The sequence below is a fragment of the Lepidochelys olivacea genome, assembly GCF_965140295.1.
Source record: "Lepidochelys olivacea isolate rLepOli2 genome assembly, chromosome: 6".
In the NCBI taxonomy this organism is placed as follows: Eukaryota; Metazoa; Chordata; order Testudines; family Cheloniidae; genus Lepidochelys; species Lepidochelys olivacea.
The window spans coordinates 10,343,835-10,363,724 of NC_140416.1; the positions used below are offsets into that span (position 1 = coordinate 10,343,835).

The following is a 19,890-nucleotide window of genomic DNA, read 5'->3' on the forward strand; positions in this document are numbered from 1 at the left end:
TTGATTTCAGTGGGAGTTAGGTGCTTAAATACCGTTAAGGATCTGCGCCTAGGACTCTGCGCAGGCTTAAAAGAAGAGAAGAAGGATGGTCTGGGCTGGGAACTGGAGACCCAGAGTCAGTTCTCGGCTTCCCCAGACCTTGGGCAAGTCATTTGCACTCTGTGCTACAGTTCTGCCTCTGGAACAAACCTCACAGGGGTGCTGGGAGGTTAAAGAGGTAAGTCCCTTAGATTAAGGTCAGCTATGTGGTTCCTTTGGGGGATCATAGAATATCAGGGTTGGAAGGGACCTCAGGAGGTCATCTAGTCCAACACCCTGCTCAAAGCAGGACCAATCCCCAACTAAATCATCCCAGCCAGGGCTTTGTCAAGCCTCACCTTAAAAACTTCTAAGGAAGGAGATTCCACCACCTCCCTAGATAATGCATTCCAGTGTTTCACCACCCTCCTGGTGAAAAAGTTTTTCTTAATATCCAACCTAAACCTCCCCCGCTGGAACTTGAGACCATTACTCCTCATTCTGTCATCAGCTACCAATGAGAACAGTCTAGATCCATCCTCTTTGGAACCCCCTTTCAGGTAGTTGAAAGCAGCTATCGAATCCCCCCTCGTTCTTCTCTTCCGCAGACTAAACAATCCCAGTTCCCTCAGCCTCTCCTCATAAGTCATGTGTTCCATGTCCCCTAATCATTTTTGTTGCCCTCTGCTGGACGTTTTCCAATTTTTCCACATCCTTCTTGTAGTGTGGGGCCCAAAACTGGACACAGTACTCCAGATGAGGCCTCTCCAGTGTTGAATAGAGGGGAACGATCACATCCCTCTATCTGCTGGCAAAGCCCCTACTTATACATCCCAAAATGCCATTGGCCTTCTTGGCAACAAGGGCACACTGTTGACTCATATTCAGCTTCTCATCCACTGTAACCCCTAGGGATCAGGGCCTAACTGTAACTGTGACCTGATGAGTGGTGTTAACAAGGAGATACAACAATAAGCTCTTGGGGTGACTCAGTTTAGGTCGGTGCCAATCCTTCTCTGCAAGGGATGTCCCCTCAAACTGGCTGTTAGAACAGCAACTGCAGGAAGGAGTTGGGGAGATACGGAGATCCAGCTGCATTTCCTGTTAAAACTGCCCCCTCTCTTCTTAGCAGCATGCAGGACTCTCACAGCTACAGATGTTTCTTGTTTTCAGGCAGTTGCTTAAATGGTCTCCCTTTGTATTACACAGTGTTGTTGCAGCTGGGTGGGACCCAGAATACTGGAGAGAGAAGGTGGGTGAGGTAATAGCTTTTATTGGGCCAACTTCTGTTGGTGAGAGAGACAAGCTTCCCAGAGCTCTTCGAAAGCTTCTCTCTCATCAACAGAAGTTGGCCCAATAAAACATTATCTCACCTATGTTATCTCCCTCTTTGTATTGGCAGGGCTAGGTGCAACACAGATCGCTGTCTCTTGTCTGAATTTATCAGCATTCCTCAGTTCTGCCCTGCAGCAGGCACCGCTATCCCAGTCCTGGGCTCCCCATACACAGCTCTGCTGGTGCCCCTCAACCCCAACCCATGGCCCACTGCTATCCCAGCCCTGGGCTCCCCTTGTGCTGGTTACCCTGCTATCCCAGCCCTGGGCTCCCCACACCAATCAATGCCTCTCCTCCCCAGTCAATGCCCATCTGTTCCAACCCACTGCTGCCTGCTATCCCAGCCCCAGGCTCCTCCCACAGCTCTGCTGGTGCCCCTCAATCCTAGCCTGCAGCCCCCTGCTAGCCCAGTCATTCTTCCCTCCACCCTACCCCAGCTCTGCAGATGCCCCTGAATCCTGACTCCTTGCCCTGCTCCGTTAGGGAGTCGTCTGAGAAGTGGCTGTTCCCTGGTTTCGAGTGACTCCGCGCAAGGATCAGCCCCAAACCAGCAGCTGGGTTTTTACCCCTCATGCCTATCCCCTGCCTTTCCTCTCCGCTCCTCAACATGGTGTCAGGCTGGAGGGCTCCCCCGCTGCACCCTTCTTTCTCTGGCTCTGCAGAGCACCTTGGGAGGGTGTAATGCAATTAAACAAGGAATCCAGCCATCTGGTCCTGGTTTTCGTCAGGCCCTGTGGGAAGGAGGGCGATGGTCATCTGTCCCTTAAACCAAGAGCTAAGGGTGGTGATGGGTGTACGGGGGAGTTGGTGGGCGGCACCGAGTTGCCCTTTAAATGGGGGAAGTGGCAGAACCAATTGGCAATGGGATGAATCTCTGTGTGTGGCTTAGGGAAGCAGCTGTCCCTTCAGATCCAGTGGGAGGGTCACCCACATGGGGAACCTGTCTTGGGAAGTCGCTGTCCCTTTAAAGCAGGAAGAGCTGGGCTGAGGGGCCCCAGGCGAAGCCAGTAGGGGTACATGGGTGAGGGACAGCTTGTGCGTGCTCCTGAGCAGGCAGCCCCCCTCTCCTCACCAGCAATCCATTAATACCTTTGCTGTGTGTGTCTGGAACCAGATGTGAGATTAGCTCTGCTGCTCAGGAATGCAGATGGCTAAACAGCCTTTTCCCATGTGCACGAAACACCCCTCTTAGGCACCTTGCCTGCTGAGCCTCCAAAGACCCCTCCTCTGGGCCAGGAACCCTCCCCCTTCTGCAGAGTCCTTTCCCCAGCATCTCACGCTTCCCCTGCGGCAACCGAACAGGGTTTGTTTGAAACCTCTTGGAAGCTGCAGGGAGCGCACAGCTCTGGGGCTCGAGGATGTGGGAGAGAGCAGGAGCCTCTTACTTCTAGGTCACTGAATCCTATCTAGCCCCAGGTCAAGAGTGACTAGAAACTGCTAGAATCAGAGACATTCCAGCTGGAAAATGCCAGCTAAAATGTGGCAGGAAGGGCTTTGTCCACTGGGCCCATCTCGACCTTTCCTAGCGCTCGGCTCCGTCTAATTTTAGATGTCCCGAGAGTCAGGGCTCCCATCATTCCCCTTGGGAATCAATTTCAGAGTCCCTTATCAGGGAGGCTCTCTGACATTCATTCCCAATGTTCCTTTTCTTGCTTTCATCCCCTTAGATCTAGTTATGATTCCTCTCTCTCTCACTGGCATTTACATCCTTCAGATGTTTACAGCCTGTTCACCATCACCGTGCCTTCCACATCTCATAGTCAAGCTGTATGTAACACCACACCCTTGTGTGTGATGGGTGTATCAGCTGAGGGGATTGAGCCTGGGTCCTGGATCTTCACACATGCACCTCTGGGCATCTGAGCCAAAAGATCCACCTCTGTTAGCCAAGGCTGTAGCAAAGTGGGTGCGTGTTACATGTACATATTCGTGTCTCAATCTTTCCTTGTTGCGCCGCACCTCCAGCTCCCTGAACATCTGTAAAGTGAAGATACAAGGGGGTTGTGCAGGGCTCAGATACTACAGCGATGAGAGCTAGGTTGCTACTGCTGCAGTTTTTAAGAATTAATACTGTGGCTCCTTCTGTTGATGGCCTGGTCAGACATCCTTGACCACTGGCTGATGGCTGCTAAGGATCCCCTCTTTGCACCATCCTCGCAGGTCACCTGGGTTATACAGATGACCTGGGACAGATGGAGGGGAGTTGTCGTCCTACTGTGAAGCCTCAAGTCCTGTGCTCTGGCTGTGGTGGAGGCTCAGAAAGCTTTCTTCTCTGACTCCACCCCAGGCCCCAGCCAATGGTTGACATCCAGGTAAATCTGAGCCACCTCCTCTTGGATCCGGGGTCAACAGCAGCAACTGCCCTCCAGTGCAAGGAAACACTCAGAATGGACAGATTGGTGGTAGCGTAGCCACATCAGGAGACAAGCGCAGCATTTGGTTGCATTCGAGCCGGTTTTCCTCCCTCCGGCTCTGGCAGAGCAGCATCCTATAACCTGTGAGGTGGCCCCGTCTCTGTCACATGCAGCAAAAACAACTGGGGATCTACTGGGGGTCATTAATGGCACGGGTCATCTGTGCTTCTGTGGAAGAGGACAAGGAGCCATATTCCCATAAACTGGGAGCAAGGCTGTTGCTTAGTAAAACACCTTTACTCCTTAAGCTTTTTTTTATGGGAGTATGGGGAGAGGGGACTATTGAGAAGAAGTGCCAGAATTGCTATGGTGATGTGGTGGAGGGTTCAGACTGCTTTGTGGCCTCTTGGTCTGGTTTGTTGGCCTAGAGACACTCTGAGGCAAGCACAAATTTCCCTGATTGGTTCCTTGACGATGGACAGAGGTGAGGCATTCATAGGATCATAGGACTGGAAGGGACCTTGAGAGGTCATATAGTCCAGTCCCCTGCACTCATGGCAGGACTAACTATTATCTAGACCATCCCTGATGGGTTTGTCTAACTGTCTTTTAAAAATCCCCAATGAGTGAGATTCTACAACCTCCCTAGGCAATTTATTCCAGTGCTTAATTACCCTGACTGTTAGGAAGTTTTTCCTAATGTCCAACCTAAACCTCCCTTGCTGCAATTTAAGCCCATTGCTTCTTGTCCAATCCTCAAGAGATTAACAAGAATAACTTTTCTCCCTCCTCCTTGAAGCAACCTTTTAGGTACTTGAAAACTGTTATCATGTCCTCACAGGTCATGTTTTCTAGACCTTTAAATGTTTTTATTGCTCTTTTCTGGACTCTCTCCAATTTGTTCACAACTTTCCTGAAGTGTGGCACCCAGAACTAGACACAGAGCCTCAACTAGAGTACTATCAGTACGGAGTAGAATGGAAGAATTGCTTCTTGTGTTTTGCTTACAATACTCCTGCTAGTATATCCCAGAATGATGTTTGCTTGTTTTGCAACAGGGTTACATCTTTGACTCATATTTAGCTTATGGTCCACTATGACCCCCAGATCCCTTTCCACAGTACTCCTTCCTAGGCAGTCATTTCCCATTTTGTATGTGTGCAACTGATTGTTCCTTCCTAAATGGAGTACTTTGCATTTGTCCTTATTGAATTTCATCCTATTTACTTCAGACTGTTTCTCCAGTTTGTCCAGATCATTTTGAATTTTAATCCTATCCTCCAAAGCACTTGCAATCCTTCCCAGTTTGGTATCATCCACATAGAGGGTACTGTCTATGCCATTATCTAAATCATTGATGAAAATATTGAACAGAACCAGACCCAGAACTTATCCCTGCAGGACCCCACTCGATATGCCCTTCCATCTTGACTGTGAACCACTGATAATTACTCTCCGGGAATGGTTTTCCAACCAGTTATGCACTACCTTATAGTAGCTCCATCTAGGTTGTATTTCCCTAGTTTCATGTTGATCCCTGTGGAGCTGGGTCTTCCCTCCCCCACAGACCGCAGCCAGCATTGGTGGAGTTGTTTGGATGGCTGTTTCTTCCTCTTGGGGAGATCTCAGAGGGTGATACTGAAGGCTCCCTCACGTGTGGTTCCTCTTGCTCCACACATTGGGAAGGCTGCTAGGAAGGACTGCTATATTTTAGGTTGCTGTCATTGTGCTGATGACCCTCTCCTCTGCGGCTCAGCAGGCTCCAATCATGTTGGCTCTAACTTCCCAGTGCCTGGCTGAGATGGCTAACGCTTAGTCTGGGCAAGCTGAAAGTGATGCTGGTTGCTGGTGAAAGGAACCATCTAGAGAACTTACAGGGGAGATAGTCTCACTCTGTACTGCACTGCTCTGCAAGTGAGATTCACACCCTATAGAGTCTTGGGTGGCAGGAGTGCCTTCAACCTCTGCATTTGGCTAGGACTCTGCAAACTGCCCTCTCTGATGTGGAGCTCCCTGCAGTCAGTGATGCCTTGGGAACCTCTCTCTGATCACTGCACTGAGCACAACCTGGAGCTGTCTTTGGAGGCCATGTGTGAGCTTCAGCTAGGGCAGAAAGGCAGTTGCTCATTTAGTGAGCAATGCAGATGGTACAGGGTGTATCCCCTGCTCTGTGTAGATGATGCTAGCTTTTGACCTGCCTCCAGGTGCAATTCAAGGGGTTGACTTTGATCTCCAACCCTGTATGCTGTGGATCCTGGCTGAGTGAGAGAGCTCCTTTGCTGATACTTTGTGTCAGCAGCTGAGATCAGAGGGCTGTTTCTGCTGATGGTACCTAGATATGCATGTAAGGGGTACTTGAGGCAGATCCTGGGGTGGGGTGGGTTATCCCATCATGCATTGCCCCACATCAGTCATTTGGTGCATGTTGCAAAGCTATTTACATTAGTGCATAGTGGGTGTAATAGACCAATGGATCTGAGTGGAAGAGCTGGATTCTGTTCTCATTAACATCAGAGTGAGTTTGGAATAACTGCAGTGATTTCATTGGTGTTACCCGGGATTTTCCCTGGTGGAAATTGATTGGAAGCAGCATGGCTGGCTACGTAAGCAGCAGGACACGGGAAAGCCAGACGCTTTCAGCAGGCACTGGACATTTGCTTAGCCAAAACAGACTGACTTTGTTGACCTCCAGAGAGTGTCCTAAGGCCAGTGTGCTTGTAACCTGGGCTCGCTCCTGAGATGGGCTGACAGAGCAGGTAGGGCTGAAGGCAGGTGGTTTAGCTGACGTTGTGATGATGTGAAGGGCTGTTGCATCATTGCTGTGGGCTGGGAGAAAACACTGTCTTAACCGTAAAATAATCCTATTTCTGCTCTGAATGGGAGGGGAGTGTGGTGAGGGCCACTTCCCCCCAGGGAAATTTAAAATAGGGGCCAGACCCCTTCACTATGAACCCTGCCTTTTTACTAGCTACCCACAATACATCTTCTACCTCCTCCACTCCCTCTTTACCATCCCACCCCAAATTCCTGGTGCCTCTTCACCACATCCCCATTAGCAGCAGTAACCGTTTCCACAAAGCTCCTGGACTTCTGCGTCCCCAAGTGTGGCGGGGGCTGCTGAGCTGGGATTTGGATCGCAGTCCCACCAGGGTAAATCGGGAGTGTCTCCAATGAAGTCATGCAATTACTCCAGATTAATCCCATGTGCCTGGCACTGAGTCGCCTTCTGATGGCTGGTATTTTTAGTAGCCCATATGAGATGAGTTGGTCTTTCCTCTGACTTGTCCCTAGACGACAAAGTATAAAACCAGTGGCCTCCACTAGCACTAGCTGGCTCCCTTGTCATCGGTCTCAGCAGAGATCCCACAAATTGATAGGTCATGGAGGCTGAGCTCCCCACTTCCCCTAAGTGGGGTCCCTCTAGATCTGGGCTGAGGCACGCTGGCGGTGAATGGTGTGGGGAAAGTCTGCAGAGCCACCACTCATGATGCACCGGTTGTGGGAAGGAACCAAAGATAGCTGTCTCCAGGGGGTCAGTCTGGGACCCAGTCCCAACACAGATGTTACAGAAAAGCCCCCTGATGTTTGAATACTTGTAGCAGCCGCCGCAGGAGGAAGAGAGGGAAGCATCTCCAGGAAGGATGATCCTTCACTTTAGATTAGTTTGATGGATCCCAATCTTTTCCAGGCCAGGACCCACCCTCCTCATTGTTCTGAGTGAGGGTGACTCCCAGAGTCGCATGCCTGGCTTCCCAATGGTGCTGCATTGGCATGGTGGCTGCTGGGTGTAGGGAGTGGAAATCGGGGCACTGGTGAGATGGCCTTTTGCACCCAGGGGGTAGGCAGTGAGGGGTTTCTCCTATGTGCCGGGAAACCTGGTGTGGGTGTGCTGGCTCTGGGTAGGTCCCCTAACCCTCTCACTGGCCTTGCCCTCCCTTACAGAAGCAGGACCAGGATGACGATGCCGACGATGTGGAGATCGCTATCGAGAACGCGGGGTTCATGGATGAGTTCTTCTCCGAGGTGAGGAGGAGGCATGGCCCTGGGATGGGTCTCTGCCTCATTTACGTTGACAGTGTCCCTTCTCCGGGGGGAGGGAGCAAGGCGGGCTGGCAGAGCTCCTTTGCCTGGGGAGCTCTTGGGGCTAGAGATCCCCTCTCCTTTGAACAACTGTGGTTCAGTGGATAGGGCACAGATCTGGGTGCTTCTCCCAGATCGGCCACTGGCTGGCTTGGTGACCTTGGGCAAATCGTTTCCCCTCCCACCCTTTGTCTGTCTTGCCTATTTAGACTGTGAGATGTTTGGGGCAGGGACTGTCTCTAAATGTGTCTATACAGCCCCTAGCACCCTATGGCCTTAATAGCAGTTCAGTGCTACTGTAATACAACTAATAGTGATCTCCTCTTGTGGTTTAGATTGAAGAAACCCGACAAAATATTGAGAAAATTGCAGAGAATGTGGAGGGGGCGAAAAAGCTGTACAGTATCATCCTGTCCGCCCCCATCCCTGAGCAAAGTAAGTCTGAGGGTATGTCTACACTACGAAATCAGGTCGAATTTATAGAAGTCGTTTTTTTAGAAATCGGTTTTATATATTCGAGTGTGTGTGTCCCCACAGAAAATGCTCTAAGTGCATTAACTCGGCGGAGTGCTTCCACAGTACCGAGGCTAGAGTCGACTTACGGAGCGTTGCACTGTGGGTATCTATCCCACAGTTCCCGCAGTCTCCGCTGCCCATTGGAATTCTGGGTTGAGATCCCAATGCCTGATAGGGCTAAAACATTGTCGCGGGTGGTTCTGGGTACATATCGTCAGGCTCCCGTTCCCTCCCTCCCTCCGTGAAAGCAAGGGCAGACAATCGTTTCGCGCCTTTTTTCCTGAGTTACCTGTGCAGACGCCATACCACGGCAAGCATGGAGCCCGCTCAGGTAACCGTCACCCTATGTCTCCTGGGTGCTGGCAGACGTGGTACAGCATTGCTACACAGTAGCAGCAACCCCTTGCCTTGTGGCAGCACACGGTACAGTACGACTGGTAGCCGTCCTCATCATGCCCGAGGTGCTCCTGGCCACATCGGCCAGGAGTGCCTGGGCAGACATGGGCGCAGGGACTAAATTTGGAGTGACTTGACCAGGTCATTCTCTTTAGTCCTGCAGTCAGTCCTATTGAACCGTCTTATGGTGAGCAGGCAGGCGATACGGATTGCTAGCAGTCCTATTGCATCATCTTCTGCCAGGCAGCCATGAGATGTGGATGGCATGCAGTCCTTCTGCACCGTCTGCTGCCAGCCAAAGATGTAAAAGATAGATGGAGTGGATCAAAACAAGAAATAGACCAGATTTGTTTTGTACTCATTTGCTCCCCCCCCTCACCCCTCATTCCTCTAGGTCACACTGCAGTCACTCACAGAGAAGGTGCAGCAAGGTAAATCTAGCCATGTATCAATCAGAGGCCAGACTAACCTCATTGTTCCAATAAGAACAATAACTTAGGTGCACCATTTCTTATTGGAACCCTCCGTGAAGTCCTCCCTGAAATACTCCTTGATGTAAAGCCACCCCCTTTGTTGATTTTAGCCCCCTGAAGCCAAGCTTGTAAGCCATGTCGTCAGTCGCCCCTCCCTCCGTCAGAGCAACGGCAGACAATCGTTCCGCACCTTTTTTCTGTGCGGACGCCATACCAAGGAGGCAAATTTGGCAATTAGGAGCACATTAAACACCACACGCATTATCCAGCAGTATATGCAGCACCAGAACCTGGCAAAGCGATACCGGGCGAGGAGGTGATGTCAGCGCGGTCACGTAAGTGATCAGGACATGGACACAGATTTCTCTGAAAGCATGGACCCTGCCAATGCATGCATCATGGTGCTAATGGGGCAGGTTTCTGGGCTCGGGAAACAAGCACAGACTGGTGGGACCGCATAGTGTTGCAGGTCTGGGACGATTCACAGTGGCTGCGAAACTTTCGCATGCGTAGGGGCACTTTCATGGAACTTTGTGACTTGCTTTCCCCTGCCCTGAAGCGCATGAATACCAAGATGAGAGCAGCCCTCACAGTTGAGAAGCGAGTGGCGATAGTCCTGTGGAAGCTTGCAATGCCAGACAGCTACCGGTCAGTTGGGAATCAATTTGGAGTGGGCAAATCTACTGTGGGGGCTGCTGTAATGCAAGTAGCCCACGCAATCAAAGATCTGCTGATACCAAGGGTAGTTACCCTGGGAAACGTGCACTTCATAGTGGATGGCTTTGCTGCAATGGGATTCCCTAACTGTGGTGGGGCCAGAGACGGAATCCATATCCCTATCTTGGCACCGGAGCACCAAGCCGGCGAGAACATAAACCGCAAGGGGTACTTTTCAATAGTGCTGCAAGCTCTGGTGGATCACAAGGGATGTTTCACCAACATCAACGTGGGATGGCCGGGAAAGGTACATGACGCTCGCATCTTCAGGAACTCTGGTCTGTTTCAAAAGCTGCAGGAAGGAACTTTATTCCCAGACCAGAAAATAACTGTTGGGGACGTTGAAATGCCTATATGTATCCTTGGGGACCCAGCCTACCCCTTAATGCCATGGCTCATGAAGCCGAACACAGGCAGCCTGGACAGTAGTCAGGAGCTGTTCAACTACAGGCTGAGCAAGTGTAGAATGGTGGTAGAATGTACATTTGGACGTTTAAAGGCGCGTTGGCGCAGTTTACTGACTCGCTTAGACCGCAGCGAAACCAATATTCCCATTGTTATTACTGCTTGCTGTGTGCTCCACAATATCTGTGAGAGTAAGGGGGAGACGTTTATGGCAGGGTGGGAGGTTGAGGCAAATTGTCTGGCTGCTGGTTACGCGCAGCCAGACACCAGGGCGGTTAGAAGAGCACAGGAGGGCGCAGTACACATCAGAGAAGCTTTGAAAACCAGTTTCATGACTGGCCAGGCTACGGTGTGAAAGTTCTGTTTGTTTCTCCTTGATGAAACCCCCCGCCCCTTGGTTCACTCTACTTCCCTGCAAGCTAACCATCCTCCCCTCCTCCCTTTAATCATTGCTTGCAGAGGCAATAAAGTAATTGTTGCTTCACATTCATCCATTCTTTATTCTTTCATCACACAAATAGGGGGATGACTACCAAGGTAGCCCAGGAGGAGTGGTGGAGGAGGGGAGGAAAATGCCACAGAGCACTTTAAAAGTTTACAACTTTAAAATTTATTGAAAGCCAGCCTTCTTTTTTTTTTTGGGCAATCCTCTGTGGCGGAGTGACTGGTTGGCTGGTGGCCCCCCCACCGCGTTCTTGGGCGTCTGGGTGTGGAGGCTATGGAACTTGGGGAGGAGGGCGGTTGGTTACAGGGGGGCAGCAGTGGCAGTCTGTGCTCCAGCTGCCTTTGCTGCAGCTCAACCATACACTGGAGCATACTGGTTTGGTCCTCCAGCAGCCTCAGCGTTGAATCCTGCCTCCTCTCATCATGCTGCTGCCACATTTGAGCTTCAGCCCTCTCTTCAGCCCGCCACTTACTCTCTTCAGCCCGCCACTTACTCTCTTCAGCCCGCCACCTCTCCTCCCGGTCATTTTGTGCTTTCCTGCACTCTGACATTATTTGCCTCCACGCATTCGTCTGTGCTCTGTCAGTGTGGAAGGACAGCATGAGCTCAGAGAACATTTCATTACGAGTGCGTTTTTTTTTCTTTCTAATCTTCACTAGCCTCTGGGAAGGAGAAGATCCTGTGATCATTGAAACACATGCAGCTGGTGGAGAAAAAAAGAGGGACAGCGGTATTTAAAAAGACACATTTTATAAAACAGTGGCTACACTCTTTCAGGGTAAACCTTGCTGTTAACATTACATACATAGCACATGTGCTTTCGTTACAAGGTCGCATTTTGCCTCCCTCCACCGCGTGGCTACCCCCTCAACCTTCCCCCCTCCCTGTGGCTAACAGCGGGGAACATTTCTGTTTAGCCACAGGTAAATAGCCCAGCAGGAACGGGCTCCTCTGAATGTCCCCTGAAGAAAAGCACCCTATTTCAACCAGGTGACCATGAATGATATCTCACTCTCCTGAGGATAACACAGAGAGATAAAGAACGGATGTTGTTTGAACGCCAGCAAACATACACTGCAATGCTATGTTGTACAATGATTCCCAAGTACGTGTTACTGGCCTGGAGTGGTAAAGTGTCCTACCATGGAGGACGCAATAAGGCTGCCCTCCCCAGAAACCTTTTGCAAAGGCTTTGGGAGTACATCCAGGAGAGCCGTGAATGCCAGGGCAAAGTAATCCTTTCACATGCTTGCTTTTAAACCATGTATAGTATTTTAAAAGGTACACTCACCGGAGGTCCCTTCTCCACCTGCCGGGTCTAGGAAGCAGCCTTGGGTGGGTTCGGGGGGTACTGGCTCCAGGTTGAGGGTGAGAAACAGTTCCTGGCTGTCAGGAAAACCAGTTTCTCCGCTTGCTTGCTGTGAGCTATCTACAACCTCATCATCGTCTTCTTCATCCCCAAAACCTGGTTCTGTGTTGCCTCCATCTCCATTGAAGGAGTCAAACAACATGGCTGGGGTAGTGGTGGCTGAACCCCCTAAAATGGCATGCAGCTCATCATAGAAGCAGCATGTTTGGGGCTCTGACACAGAGCGGCCGTTTGCCTCTCTGGTTTTCTGGTAGGCTTGCCTCTGCTCCTTAAGTTTCACATGGCACTGCTTCGGGTCCCTGTTATGGCCTCTGTCCTTCATGCCCTGGGAGATTTTGACAAAGGTTTTGGCATTTTGAAAACTGGAACGGAGTTCTGATAGCACGGATTCCTTTCCCCATACAGCGATCAGATCCCGTACCTCCCGTTCGGTCCATGCTGGAGCTCTTTTGCGATTCTGGGACTCCATCATGGTCACCTGTGCTGATGAGCTCTGCATGGTCACCTGCAGCTTGCCACGCTGGCCAAACAGGAAATGAGATTCAAAAGTTCGCGGTTCTTCTCCTGTCTACCTGGCCAGTGCATCTGAGTTGAGAGTGCTGTCCAGAGCGGTCACAACGGAGCACTCTGGGATAGCTCCCAGAGGCCAATACTGTTGAATTGTGTCCACAGTCCCCCAAATTCGAGCCGGCAAGGCCGATTTAAGTGCTAATCCACTTGTCAGGGGTGGAGTAAGGAAATCAATTTTAAGAGCCCCTTTAAGTCGAAATAAAAGGCTTCATTGTGTGGACGGGTGCAGGTTTACATTGATTTAACGCTGCTAAATTTGACCTAAAGTCCTAGTGTAGACCAGGGCTGAGCTTCCTCCTGGGCCTGAAGAAGAATGAACAGATCACCTGCCTGGGATGGGTCAGTCCAGCTGTGGGGTGGAGGGTGGATTTCAGCTGTGGTGGTGGTGGGGCAGCAGGTGCTCTCCTGGTGGCCTTACTGGTCAGCTAGTGCTGACTGGGTTTCATTGCTTGTGCTTTTGCAGAGACGAAAGACGACCTGGAGCAGCTCACGGCAGAGATCAAGAAAATAGCCAACAGCATCCGAAACAAGCTTAAGAGTAAGAGACTTATTTCTCCCCCCAACCCTGGGCGGGCTGTTTTGGAGCCTTCTTTTACTGTAGAGCCCTTACTCGGGCCAACCATCCCATCAGCACCCATCCATTGCCCATCATCTTTCCACCTCCTCAGGACTGCCTTTTCTTCCCTGTACCCCGCTGGGATTGCTTCTTGGAAATGACCCTTCCTTGCTAAGAGCTTTTCTCCCCCTAGTGGGGCACTGGCTGCAGGGATGATTGCTGGGACCTTTGGACCTTAATGCACAGGTCTCTGCTGCTTGAATTAAGAGACCCACCTCTGGTAGTACAGCCAGTAGCAGGCTCATCAACCCCTGTGGCTCAGACGCCACTAGTGGGGACAGAGTGCCATGCAGAGTGGGCGTGGCTGCATCCTGTGGCTCCTAGTGCCTGGATAGGAAGGGGGTGGAGAAGGGCGAACCTGCAGACTTGGCTATGGAGGGGTGGGGGGCAGTAAGGGATTGAGCCCCTTTCTTAAAGGAAGAGGAGAACTCAAAGTTCCTTGGGTAGGGAGGCTGAGACATGATTTAATTGGGGATTGGACCTGCTTTGAGCAGGGGGTTGGACTAGATGACCTGCTGAGGTCCCTTTCAACCCTGATATTCTATGAGACTGTACAGCTGCTCCAGCCCCCCCATTATTTCACCCCACTTGCCCATGTCCCCAGGCATGGAGCGGAGCATTGAGCAGGATGAGGTCCAGTCGTCGGCGGATCTGCGGATACGGAAATCCCAGGTGAGCAGGGCACTCCCTCGTTCTCACACTGCGATCCCTGTATTGACCTGCCCCTAGCCATGAATGGGTCCCAGAGGGAGCAGGCTGCACCCATAGAGAGCCCTGGTGGGAGGGGACAAAGGTAGCGTCCGAGATGGCAGACTGTACCGGAGTCCTGTGTGAGAAATGATACGTTACAGAGAACAAAATGTGCAGTACATGGATCTTTGGCTTCATCTGAGGATCTTTGAGTGGTGGGCTCCTCAGTCCAACAGACAAAGGCAGAACTAGATCCAATGTCTGGAAGTTGATTTTGCACAAATTCAGACCAGAAATAAGATCCTAATTCTGTATTAGGAGGGTAATTAACCATTAGAATGAATTTATCTAGGGCTGAGATGAATTCTCCAGCCCTGCACTTCTAGGAGTCTGTTGTTCAAAGTCAAGACCAGATGTTCTTCCAAACAATCTGCTCTAGCTTACCCAGAAGTTCTGGGCTTCATGGAGGATTCATTTTCTGGTCTGTTATACAGGTTGAACTAGATAATTCCTTCAGACCTTAAGCGCTATAAAAGCACTATCCAGAGCATTATTATCCCTTTCATACAGATGGGTAAACTGAGGCACAGGCAAATGACCACATTTCCACAACGCTGCAATGGGTGCTCCTGTCGGAACCAGCCAGGCTGTGTTTGGGGAAAGGGGAGGGTATGGCGAGCAGGTAGGCTGTGCTGTGGTCAGATAGTCATCTGCTTGGAGAGCTATCCCAGCTGGAGAGGCAGTGCCCGTGAGCCCACATTACCACAATACAGATCATACAGTGAACTGCTCGTCTCCCCCTTTCATTCCCCCCAGCATTCTGTCCTCTCCCGGAAGTTTGTTGATGTGATGACCAAGTACAATGAGGCACAGGTCGACTTCCGGGAACGTAGCAAAGGGCGGATCCAGCGGCAGCTCGAGATCAGTATGTACCCTCCCTGCTCAGGGGACATGGCCCACAGGCAGCATGTGGCCAGGGCCTGACCCTCCTCCCCAGCCCAAGGGGTGGCTGGATTCATTGCCCATAGGAATGGAAACTACCCCACTCCAGTTTGTGCGCCTGAGTTACTGCAGAGACCATAATTAGGGCCCTAGCAAATTCACAGCTGTGAAAGACGCATCATGGACTATGAAATCTAGTCTCCCCTGTGAAATCTCATCTTTTGTGTACTTTTTCCTATACTATACAGTGTTTCTCAAACTGGGGGTTCTGGCCCAAAAGGGGGGTGCAAGACTCTTGTAGGGGGGTCACAGTATTGCCACCCTTACTTCTGTGCTGCCTTCAGAGCTGGATTGCTGGAGAGCAGCAGCTGGGTTACCAGCTCTGAAGGCAGTGCTGCAACCAGCAGCAGTGCAGAAGTAAGGGTGTGGGGGGGGGAGGGGAAGGGGGAGGGCAGCGTTGATCACTTTTTGGGAGGGGATGTCATTATGGGCTTTTTATATTTTGCTGTTTTTAAATACATATTTGTTTTGTTACAACATTGAAATTTATTATTTAAATATCTGACACTGAGAAATTCAAGATTTAAAAAAATGCGATGACCGTGAAATTTACAAAAATGGATTATGAATTTGGGAGAGCCCTAACCATAATCCTCCCCATGATACCCTCCCACCCGGGGTGTCTCAGTGTCCCCTGCTGGGAAGTGTGGGGCTGGGCAGCTGTGGGATTCCTCCCAGCTGTGTGTCTGCTGAATGTGGGGGAGGTTTAGAATCTGGGCTTGGAAGGCATATCTCCGTTTGGAGGCCAGAGGGGTTCACACAAACACACCTGTCAATGAGAGCAGCCCCACACAAGCCCTGCTAGTTCCGCCATTCATGCCCAGGGATTTGGTCTGATCTCTCCTCTCTTTCTCCCATGATAAAGCTGGGAAGAATACGACGGATGAGGAGCTGGAGGAGATGCTAGAGAGTGGAAACCCCTCAATATTCACATCTGGGGTGAGGACGCAGTGGGGACTGGGAGGAGATGGGGGAATGGAGGTGCATGAAGAGGAGGGACCTTGGAGCATACAATGGTATAATAGTACCTAGCTCTTACACAGCACCAGTAGGTCTCAAAGCACTTATAGGATGGGATATCTAGGGGGAGACACTGGGATGGGGGTAAGCAGTGGGAATTTGGGGGGATGGGCAAGTGTGGGTGTCAGGATATGGGTGGTGGGGAGCAGGGTGACTCTGAGCAGTGGGAATGGCAGGGTGTTGGCTCACAGCTCCTTAGCATTACCTGGGTTTGTGTGGGGTGGTAACTGACCCTGCCCGGCTCTGTTCCAGATCATGGATTCACAGATCTCGAAGCAGGCGCTGAGCGAGATCGAGGGGCGGCACAAGGACATTGTGCGGCTCGAGAGCAGCATCAAGGAGCTTCACGACATGTTCGTGGACATTGCCATGCTGGTGGAAAATCAGGTAACTGGGCAGAACAACCAATGAGGGGGGTGGGGCGCTCTGGAGGGATAAGGACTGAGTGACTGAGCAAGGGGGACGGGAAGGGATAACCTAGCAACCAGGGTCAGGGAACAGAATAACCATGTAACCTGGGGCAGGGAACAGGGTAACCAAGCAACTAAAGGGTGGGGACCTCAAGGGATAAGGACAGGGTAACCAAGCAATCAGGGCAGGGAACAGGGTAACTGAGCAACCGGGATGAAGGTGACAGCTGTGTAACAGGAGGGGAAGCGAGGTAAGCCTTGGTAACTGAGTAACCATGGGAGGAGACAGAATGATAACCATGTAACCTGGGAGTAGGGGGGGAAAAAAGGATTGTATAAGACTGGGCAGGGTGAAAACCATGTAACCAAGCAATGCAGGGATGGGGGAAATGGAGGGACTGGGAATTGAAATGGGTAACTAAGCAACTGAACACGGGTGCCTTCTAGCAGCCAGGGATTTTCTGATGGTGGTACCTCAGATGCAGGAGTTGGGTGGGAGTGAGTTTGTAATCTTGGTGATGTGGCTGATGTCATGGAGACCCAGAGGTCTGCTGTCCTGTCTCAGTGCCTAGCTTTCCTCTGACCCCACAGAGCTCCTGCAGCCAGGGCCCACTCCCTGCTCTGTGTGTCCCTGGGGAAAAGCCCCCCATTTCACTCTCCTGATACCTCTGCATTGGGGAGTGCAGCCACCTCTCTCACTGCAATTTAGGCATCAGTGTCAATCTCTCTGAGGCCCCCTTTCTGTTTTCTACCCACAATGCAATGCCGAGGAGGTGGCATGCGAGTCGGGGAATGGTGAGTATGCCCCTTTTCTGTCGTCAGCCCCAGGGAGAGGCGGTGGATTGACCCTGAAGCCCTACAATCCAATGGCGACCCTTCTGTGCCCAGGAGAAGGGTGGTGGTGGTGGGAATGACTGCCTTGTTCACCTGAGCAGAGGGGGAGACCTCCAAGGGCAGGGCTGGGATCTCATGATGGGAGGAGCATGTTCATGGTGGGAGGTGATGCTGGGGTCTCACAGAGGGGCTGCATTGTATCTTCACTGCACAGTTAACCCTAGTGATTGGCACCCCGGTCTGAGCCCCTGCATGAGCATCCCCACTGCAAAGCCTTACCGAATTAGTGTGTCCCCACTGTGTCTGTACTTACCTCTGTGTGCTTGGAGACATACCCTTGGGCCTTTGTGCTGGGATACTCTAGGATTCTTTCCCAGGTAGTTTGTCCTTCATGGGGCATTGTGGGAAGGGCATTGGAGGACTATCAGCACATGAGTAACATTTTTTCCTGGCATCGTCACTGCTCAGTGGGGTAGGTTGCAGCCTGAGTTAAACCAGAGCCGGGCTCTAACGTGCCTCCCCGAGCCGAGTCAGCTAGCCCAGGCTTAACACACCTCCAAACCCAGGTCTGAGAGTTCTGTGCATGGCTGGTAGGAGGGGTTGGGCTAAACCTGGGTGTCGGCCCAGGCTAACTGTGCAGTGTAGATATACCGTGCGTGACTCTCTGAGGTTCCCCAGGTCAGTGGGTCTTTCAGATGTCTGAGTTTCCTCTCTTCCTGCTCCCCTGACAGGGTGGGGTCCTAGATAACATAGAGCTGAACATGATGCATACGGTAGACCACGTAGAGAGAGCGCGCGATGAGACCAAAAAGGCTCTGGTATACAAGAAAAAGGCGCACAAGGTGAGTCCCCCGAGCCCCAATCTGTGCCCAGGCCCCCTTGCTGGCTCTCTTGCTCTCTTCTGCCTCCCTGCCACTTCCGCCGCTCTCTGCCGCTCCCGCCATCTCTCTCTTCCTCCGCAAGGGAGCCATGATCGACCGCATAGAGACCAACATGGACCAGTCGGTGGGCTTTGTGGAACGGGCCGTGGCTGACACCAAAAAGGCTGTGAAATACCAGAGTGAGGCCAGAAGGGTGAGAACGACCAATCACAACCCCATCCCGTCTCCATTCTCCTGCCAATCAATGGCCCCGTCTCACCCTTCTCAGATGCCATCCAATCTTGAATCATCCCACCAACCAAAACCCCACCCCATCTAGTCTCCCATCCCACCAGTCACAGTCCTCCATCCAACCTCCACTCACCAGTCAAAGCCCCCATCTTGCCCTTCTCAGATCCATCCAATCATGACCCATCCCACAAACCAAAGCCCCACCCCATCACCTCAACACCACCAACCACAGCTCCCTGTCCAGTCCCCATGCATACCAGTCAAAGGTTCCCATCTCACTCTTCTGTCACCCATCCAACCATGACCCATCCCATCAACCAAAGCCCCACTACATCCAGCCCCCACTCACCAGTCAAAGTCCTTTTCCCATTCCACCCCCTCAGACCTCCCCCTCCTTCTCCCCAAATCTTCAGTCTCCTCCAGTTATCCTCCATCCCACCCTTGTCTGACCTCGCTGATCTCCATCCCTCCACCCGTCCCTGTTTCAGCCCCCTCCCTGTTGGGAAAGGACCAATGGCTCTCAAAGGTATTATGATTTCCAGGTGAGTAAGCCACCTGAATACTTTTTTGAGCACCTGGGCCAATGGGTCTGACTGGTAAAGGTCCAGAGCAAATCCAGGGGCCCTGGTGACCCCTTAGTTTCTCAGTAATATTTCCCCATCCCTTGCTCCAGCTTCCTGTGCTCTTCTTTCACAGCCTTCTCCTCCTCCTCCCCCACTTCTCCCCACAGCCCAGCCACTGAGCCTCTCCATGTACGACGTGCTATGCTACATCCCTCTCTGAGGTAACTGCTTGGGCTGTCTCCCTGCTTCACTTTGCTCGCTCCGGACTCCTCCCTGGCCCTTCCTTCTTCTCTGTGTGTCTGATAAATGCGGTTATGAGCCAGGCTCGGTCCTCAGAGCTCCTGCTCTGTTCCCTAAAGTGCCTCCAAGTGGGGGAGGCTGGGAACTTCCCTATAGCCCACACCTCTACACCATTACCTATAGCACCCCCTGCTGGCAGGAGTCAGTGCTGGAGTAACTTGAGCCCCCCTGCTGGGAGAGGCTGGGACTGGAGTAGCAGGGAGCTCCCCCACAGCTAGCACTCCTGCCTGACTATCTACAGCACCCCCTGCTGGGAGTGGCTGGGAGTACCTCTCTGCTCATCATTCCCAATAGTACCCCCAATTGAGGGAGGCTAGGATTGGAGTAGCTGTGTGCTCCCAGTGCCTTTATGCCATTCCCTGCAGCATCCCTTGCTGGAGAAGGCTGGGACTGGATTAAATTAAGAGGGGGACAAAAATTCAGAAGCCTAGAAATGCGGATGGTCTGATTTTTGTCTGAAAGATTCTGGTGGGGAATATTTTTGAGGTGTTAAAAAAAAATAGCTATGCTGCCTTAAAGGGGTGGCTGAAATCAGTGCTCTGCAGTTCTGAAATAACTCTCTCTTAAAGGGACATGTGTAGGGGGAGCCATATCTGTTGTTTCTTATTTGCTGTTGCGTTGCTGTTTATGGTTTATCCTTTTTTTTTTTTTTGTCCCCTTCTCCA

At 51.6% G+C, this 19,890-nt stretch overlaps 1 protein-coding gene across 13 annotated transcripts in view; it reads left to right on the forward strand.

Annotated features, from left to right (window-relative positions):
- STX3 (syntaxin 3) overlaps positions 1-19,890 on the forward strand; it is a 37,194-nt gene that overhangs the window by 9,791 nt on the left and 7,513 nt on the right. For 4 of the 13 annotated variants that reach the window (XR_014712144.1, XR_014712145.1, XM_084631899.1 and 1 more), the window contains exons 2-10: positions 7,650-7,730; positions 8,123-8,222; positions 13,142-13,216; positions 13,899-13,966; positions 14,801-14,909; positions 15,852-15,925; positions 16,259-16,393; positions 17,982-18,092; positions 18,214-18,324. Coding sequence is in view for 9 of the 13 variants with exons in the window: in XM_084631899.1 (XP_084488025.1) it covers positions 7,650-7,730; positions 8,123-8,222; positions 13,142-13,216; positions 13,899-13,966; positions 14,801-14,909; positions 15,852-15,925; positions 16,259-16,393; positions 17,982-18,092; positions 18,214-18,324 (864 nt within the window). In the remaining 4 variants the exon portion in view is untranslated. Of the gene's footprint in view, positions 1-7,649; positions 7,731-8,122; positions 8,223-13,141; positions 13,217-13,898; positions 13,967-14,800; positions 14,910-15,851; positions 15,926-16,258; positions 16,394-17,981; positions 18,093-18,213; positions 18,325-19,058; positions 19,867-19,890 lie in introns of those variants that run through there. The other 9 variants (XR_014712146.1, XR_014712147.1, XM_084631904.1 and 6 more) reach the window with 5 other exon arrangements.